Source organism: Dermacentor albipictus, unplaced genomic scaffold (assembly GCF_038994185.2).
Source record: "Dermacentor albipictus isolate Rhodes 1998 colony unplaced genomic scaffold, USDA_Dalb.pri_finalv2 scaffold_73, whole genome shotgun sequence".
NCBI classification, from domain to species: Eukaryota; Metazoa; Arthropoda; class Arachnida; order Ixodida; family Ixodidae; genus Dermacentor; species Dermacentor albipictus.
Window position 1 is genome coordinate 297,285 of NW_027225627.1, and position 7,716 is coordinate 305,000.

The following is a 7,716-nucleotide window of genomic DNA, read 5'->3' on the forward strand; positions in this document are numbered from 1 at the left end:
CGGTGCAGCGGCTCGGCAGAAATGGTCCAATAAAGCGGTGAAAATGCAGTTCCCACCTTGAAGACAAATATCGGTAGAGTCAGGATAACTTGCGGGAGATGATGGTGCAAAATTACAGAGATATTTTGCATAAACACTGCGAAATCATTTACGAAAGACAGAGCCGGCGTGAAGTGCATCCGCTCCCTTCGGCTTCTTCTTCCTCCCTCCAATGCAATACAAGAGATTAGGTTTCGACTCGGCCAACAAACTAAGCTCCGTAGACGTGAGTTTTCCTCATTCGTATTTATCTCTCTCTCTTTTTTTTTTGTACGGAAACACGTTGCCCGCGCTCGCCGCGTATCTTCTGCTTCGCCGAAGCAAGGACCGCATGCGAGAAGCGATAACCGAACGTCTAGGTTGCAGAACAGAGCTCAGAGCCCCGTTCGTGTGAAACGCGGCTCATAAGGTGTCAGCCTATGCACGCCTCAAGCGCGAACGCACTTCTTTAAACACGCGTTCGTATCTTTTGCTGCAATGTTTTTGACTAAATGGATTACGTTGGTGATCATTGCGCTGGAACAGAACGTAAGTCACGAACGTCGTCTTGTTTTAGCACGCAGTGCGCAAGGGAGCGGATGGGGGTGTTCGAAGCCAATCTCGGGTGCCCCCGCGCGTCGGCATTACAGGAATTAATTCTTGGCTGTTTTTGTCTTCAAACTTACCTTCATTTCGTCGGAGCTTCCCGTTGATCTGTTTGTTTGTTTCTATTTTTTTATTATTGCTTTCACGTTGAACGCGACTTAGGCACACTGTAGACGCAATTTTATTTTACTATGTCCAAGTGATATTTAGTATGTCCAAGTATGACCGTGCACACCACCTGTCCTCCGGTTGTTGCAGTCGGGTTTCCTTTCCTGAAAGGTGACATCAACTTCTATACTAACCCGCAGTCATGCACTGAAACTCCTATACTAATATCTCACAGTGGTTCTCACAGAGGTTTACTTTTCTAAATCACCGTGAGCGCCCCTCTATAGAACTCCCATGAAAACTTGCGCTTCGACGGCCGAAATTCGAAAACTGGGCGGCGTCAGAGCAGCTTACTGGTTGTGGCGAATGTCGTGACAAAAGTGACGAATGTTCATCTTAAACGTTTATGTTAGAGCTTATATTGATTACGTAAAGTTACACACACTCAAAAACATTGTTTAAACTAGCAGTCAAACGAAGGCATTATAATATTGCCTTAGAACATGCGTCCATGATGCACTTTCCTATGCGTAAATTAATTATTGGTTGTACTGAAATTATGAAAAAAAAAACGCGTAGCAAAGGCAAGCATTGGTGTGTGGAACTTGTAATCGGTGTCCTCATTGGCGCTGTTTCTTAAATTACATAAACTTTTTTGCGCCCTAAATGACTTGAACTCAGCGAGAAGTTCACTTTGTTTCTGCACGACCAAGAGAGCACAGAAGCCATGAACGCGCTATAACATGTCCCTATTCATGACATCTTTAATCCAAATATTGTGCTCGCGTTTACGTGATTTCTTTCAGCTAAAACCGCTTCCCAAATGGCTGGCGTTCGAGTGCCCGCCGTTTATGCTGGCCATTGGCGCAACGGCAACATGGCTCCAGTTCCCGTATTAACTAAGCCCGCCGTACGCTCATGCAGTCCGTAAAAAGAAAAGCCTACCAATCGTAATAGCAAACATAATATTAGCGAAAGCCCTGACCAATTACAAGGAGCTTTTACCAAATAAAAACATTTCGAATTCGGTGCCAGATGGATGGATGGATGGATGGATGGATGGATGGATGGATGGATGGATGGATGGATGGATGGATGGATGGATGGATGGATGGATGGATGGATGGATGGATGGATGGATGGATGGATGGATGGATGGATGGATGCAGGCACGTACCCAAGGGGGGGCCCGGGGGGGCCCGGGCCCCCCCCGAAATCCAGTGGCATACACCCCCCCCCTCCCCACCCACGCCACCACTCCTCACACATTCCTAAAGCGCCGCCAGATCAATGTTGAGACTTGGTAGCTGTTCATCGGTGAGCACTATGCTGCCTTTTTCACTCCTTTTAGATGGCGGTAGTTATCGGCATCTCTTGTAATGTGAAGGACAGTTTTCTCGTAGATTCCGCACCCGCGCGATTAACTCGAGATGCGTTCAGTTGTCACCTTCTATTCAACCGTCACGCGCATAGCTGTTGCTTTTGCTAGTTCAACCTTCTTTGTTTAGGCTGATCCTGGGACCAGGAGAGGGATGCGGCTGTTACTCAGCTGGTCTGTACTCTCATGGAATGAGTTGCGGCCAGAGAAAACGCCAATTGCGTTTAACTTATCCCTTTGCTTCATTGTTTCCTTGAGTCACGGCTCACCGCGACGCTGGCAGATGCCCGGAACCATATACACGTGATATGGGTTAGATAAGGCGGGAAATAAAATAATGTGAAAGAGCGTCCTTCATGAAACCCTGCAATAACCCTTAAACCCATAAGCAAGATGACTGTCGCCCGTTATGGCGTCTGTTTTTCCCTAACTGTATAGCACTTTTCGTGCGAAATTGGCAACCGGAAACAAAAATCGCAAGGAGTTGAGAAATTAAGCGATCTACTAAGGGAGAGAGCCAAGGCAACAACCAAACTGCAAGCAAAAGCGAATAAAAAAAAAGTTGACCGTTGTTTATGAGAATATTTATGGATCAACATCTTTGCATTTAAAAAGGAAGTAGAGAAAACGCCGCCGGAAGTTGAGAACAATTACTTGTTTTGAATGACGCTTACACAGTTATTGGTCTAACCGCCTCACGTAGCCACTTCTCTGCTGTGCTTATGTGGGTGTTTTTCTAACCTTTCGCAGTGAGCGCAGTACGTCTAGAATCGCAGAGTCCTGCGCTCTACGCGGTTGTATGGGACTGGCGGCCGCACAGCGTTACGCAATTTGCGGAACTGTCAAAACTGATCAACAAGGCGAAAATAACTGATATTCGAAACTATACCATGAGAAAGACTGAACAAGCCGTAAAAAACGAACGCAGCCTGAAATCAATAAAACAGAAAACTGGCATAGGACAAACCATGATGTATGCACTAAAAGATAAGAAGGATAATATCATCAGCAATCTCGAAGATGTAGTAAAAGCAGCGGAAAAATTCTAAGCTGACCTGTATACAGTAGCAAGAGGAGTCATGATAGTTCACTTAGAAACAGTAATGAACAGGATACAGAAACTCTCCTATAACTAGCGTGGAGGTCAGAAGGGCCCTGCAAGACATGAAACGATGAAGAGCGGGAGGATAAGGTGGAATAACAGTCGATTTAATCAAAGATGGAGGAGACATAATGGTTGGAAAACTGGCGGCTCTTTGTACGAAGTGTCTATCGACTGCAAGAGTCCCAGAAAACTGGAAGAATACAGACATTATACTAATCCACAAAAAAAGGAGACGTTAAAGAATTGAACAATTATGGGACCACAGCTCGCTCCCAGTATTATATAAAATATTTACCAAAATAATCTCCAACAGAATAAGGTTAACACTGGATTTTGTCAACCAAGGGAACAGGCTGGCTTCAGGAAGAGATACTTTACATTGGATCACATCCATGTCATCAATCAGGTTATCGCGAAATCTGCAGAGCACAATAACCCTCTCTATGTGGCTTATATAGGTTACGAAAAGGCATTTGATTCAGTAGAGATACCAGCAATCGTAGAGGCACTACGTAATGAAGGAGTACAGAACGCTTACGTAAAAAGCTTGGAAAATATTACTACATGCGTGAGGTATTTGTTTGTTTGAACGAGGCGCGTAGGCGCCATCATTCCAGAAAAGGGGAGAGAGAACGAACTGGGCTCGCGCTGTGAATCTAACCGGTCAGCGCTGCAACCGTTGTTGTAAATATAATCTGTAAATAGTTTCTCGTCTTACTGACTCGTCTTTCGCGTTAGAATATCTACAGAGGTTCTACAGCTACCTTAATTCTACACAAGAAAAGCAGGGAGATACCTATAGAGAAAGGGGTCAGACAGGGAGACACAATTTCTCCAAAGCTATTTTGTACGTGCTTAGAAGAATTCAAGCTATTAAACTGGGAAGGCTTAGGAGTAAAGATCGACGGCAAATATCTCAGCAACCTTCGGTTTGCCGATGACATTGTTCTATTCAACAACAATGCAGACGAGTTACAACAAATGTTTGGAGACCTTAACAGAGAGAGCGTAAGAGTGGGGTTGAATATTATTATGCAGAAGATGAAGATATGATAAATAGCCGGGCAAAGGAACAAGAGATCAGGATGGCCAGTCGGCCACTAGAGACTGTGAAGGAGTACGTTTACCTAGGTCAATTAATCAGAGGGAACCCTGATCATGAGAAGGAAATTCACAGAAGAATAAAAATAGGTTGGATCGCATACGGCAGACCTTTCCAGCTCCTGACTGGAAGCTTACCATTATTATTGAAAAGTAAGATGTGCAATCAGTGCATTTTGCCAGTGCTATATGTCCAGTGCCAATGCATGTGCCAGTGCATTTCCCAGTGCATTTTGCCAGTGCATATGTGGCAGAGACTTGAGAGCAAGTTAAGGACCACGCAAAGAGCGATCGAACGAAGATTGCTAGGCATAACGTTAAGAGAGAAAGAGAGGGGTTTGGATCAGAGAGCGAACGGGTATAGACGATATTCTAATTGACATCAAGAGGAAAAAATGTAGCTGAGCAGGTCATGTAATGCGCCGGTTAGATAACCGTTGGACCTTTGGGTTACAGAATGGGTACCAGGAGAAGGAAAACGCAATCGAGGACGACGAAAGACTAGGTAAAGCGATGAAATTATAAAATTCGTGGGCGCTAGTTGGAATCGATTGGCGCAGGACAGGGGTAATTGGAGATCGCAGGGTGAGGCCTTCGTCCTGCAGTGGACATAAAACAGGATGATGATGATGATGACAATGATGGTGATGATGATGACAGGGGCGTAGCCAGGGGGGGGGCTTATGGGGCTTCAGCCCCCCCCGAAATTTTTTCGTGCTGTCCATGCACCGCCGACCAAAGCGACCCCCGGCGCCGGAAATCACTCTGGATTTTGTCTAGAATGTCTTTTTGACGCTCGAAAAGACATTTTACCGCGAAGATTGCAAACTCGGGCTGGATGTCGTGGCAACGCCCATACACCGGGAGTCACATAACGCCAAGCAGTCCCATCCGAGCACAAAGTTTGAAGGGCGCTTTGATGGTGAGCGGGCTCGCCGCGGCATCACACTGAGGCCACGGAATTTATGGAGCGCATGGATATCAATTGCGAAACTTTATGGGTATAAATCTCATAAGCTCTTGATGTGAAAGGTGCATTGACATTTCCAAAGTTGTGCTTTAGATTTTCAATTGCGGAACTTTGTGGGTTTAATATTGTTATAAACATTTGACGCCAAAGGTCTATTGTCTTTTTTAAAGTCTTACATTGGAACGCACAACGAGACAAGCAAATCAACACACTAGCAGACGAGTTGACAAAGCAGGCAGCGAGGTCCAATGAGACGAAGCGTTGGGGTGGTTCACCTGTGCCGTCATGTCACATAAAAAAATATCAACATTTTTTTTAACCTACGCCAGAACATCCATGTCAAGACACTAAAGCCAGCCAAAGTAACTACGTTCTTATTTATTTTTTCTACTTTGACTTTTATTCGCTAGAACACATTGAGCCTCTTCAATTTTTTTTTTGTTTGTTCTCGCTCCCCTACCCGCGGGCTGCAAGAGCCAGCCAGAGAGCAAACGTTTTTCTCGTATGGGCCCGACCACCGTGCGGTGCACTTCGGTGCGCGTTCGGTTTGCTCTGGCCGAGTGGGTTTTCACCGGATAGGGTTTTGGACGCTTTCTGGCTAGCAGACGAGAAAAAAAAAAAACAATAGTCGCTCGCCGCCATCACTGTGGGGACTCGAAGGATTGCACCGCAATCCTTGAGCGGAACCTTTCCGGAAAGTCTTGTTTCGCCGCGGTAGGATACTGAGCAGTATGCGTATGGTTCTCAGTGGACCAAGCGTCTCATGTTTTCTTCGGTATTCCTTCCGTAGCCCCATTAGGTGCCCGAAGTAGGCATTAGATTCTGGCCAACATACATTCCTATGCGTTTTTTTTTTTTCATTTTGGTGTCTCCGCTTCACAGAAAAAAAAAATACATTGTTGCGGCACAGCGAATTGTCGCATGATGAAAGTTCGATTTTGATACTTCTTTTGCGGAAAGTAATGGGCGACGGGACGCTTCAGTTGCCGGATACGTTTATTATATTATTGCGAAAGCGATTATATGGACACTCCAGGTGCATTCCTGCCATCGCCCTCATGTTTCCTATAAAGTCCAAGGGTGATAACATCGTGACCACGCGCTGCATGCTGTATGTGCGAGTGAAAGCGTAGGAGGGGAGGTGGAATGGGTGAGCCGACGATGGTGGCTCAGTCTTGTGTGCGCAAAGGAGAAAAGCGGGGAGCAAGCGCGCCGCCTTCCGTCGCGTCGGGGGGAGTGGATGGAATGGGGGCGGAATCTAGGATTCTGTGAATCCATGATTGTGCAACATGTTTATTTGCCTTGTTTGACGCATTATATACAGTTACTTCTTCTTACATACATAGACTCATTGGAGACTTATACGTATACTTAAATATCTTGTTGCGAGGTTTTGTGTATACATGCAGTGAACTTTTTGTCCTTTAACACTTTTTTGTCCTTTATCAAGCCGTATTTTCGCATTTGCATATCCCATTGCATCTTTGAATTTCTAATGTACGAGGGCGAGTCAAATGAAAGTGAGCCTACCCTAACCGCGCAATAATGGTACGGTTCATTGGCTGCGAGGCATGCGCGTAGGAGAACGGCATGTCTCATTTACAAAAGTGACACGCAGGTGTGAAGATGAATGTTCTTTAATGCTCTCATACACTGGGTTGAATATGGTTGCGTCACATAATGGACACTTCAAAAGTTGAACAGCTCGGTGTCGCGAAGTTTTTGACAGCTGAAGGTGTTTCTAAACAGAAATTGATCACCATATGACTGCCGTGTACGTTGAACACTGCATTTCAAATCAAATCAAAGTTTTATTTCATCTCTCAACAAAGAGAAAGGGGGTGGCGGGAAAAAGCTGCATTACTGCAGCTTGACTAAGCCCGGCCCCCTGTGGTACAATTCGACAGTGTGCAGCAGTAGTATAGGTACATAAGTCAAGGCACTTAACAGGCAATGTGAAAAAAAAACGTAACATGGACGTGCAGGCAGTATTTTTTTTCTTCTGCAGAACAACAACAAAAGAAATTGAAGAAAATAGAATTACATACGAAATAATTTCAGAAAAATAAGCTGTGAATACAGCTAAAAAATGAACAAAGATTGAATACATCAGATGTATTAAACTCGATATAAATAGACAACATAAGCATATGTGCATACATACACATATACATACACTGATACTAATGTATACCAATACAAATGTACGTACTAATATGTTTACAATAATCCAATACAAGTACAGAAATCACACAGCGGGATTTTGCGAAAGGAAGTAAGTGAAAAAAGAACGAGGAGACATAGTATCCGGGTTTAATCCACTCGTAGTAAGGGTATTTAGTAGATCAGCTATGCGGTAGGACATAGATTGATGTCCATAATTAGTACGACAAAAGCTTGTTGACCAAATGTCGGTATGTCTCGTGTTAT

At 44.6% G+C, this 7,716-nt stretch overlaps 1 protein-coding gene across 1 annotated transcript in view; it reads left to right on the top strand.

The window, feature by feature from the left end:
* Positions 1-393: 393 nt before the first annotated feature.
* The window catches only part of LOC139053113 (neurotrypsin-like), a gene marked incomplete at its 3' end in the record, with an annotated part of 124,175 nt that continues 116,852 nt past the window's right edge, over positions 394-7,716 (top strand). The window contains exon 1 of the mRNA XM_070530270.1: positions 394-567. Within this exon, the coding sequence (XP_070386371.1) occupies positions 517-567 (51 nt within the window). The remainder of the gene's footprint in view (positions 568-7,716) is intronic.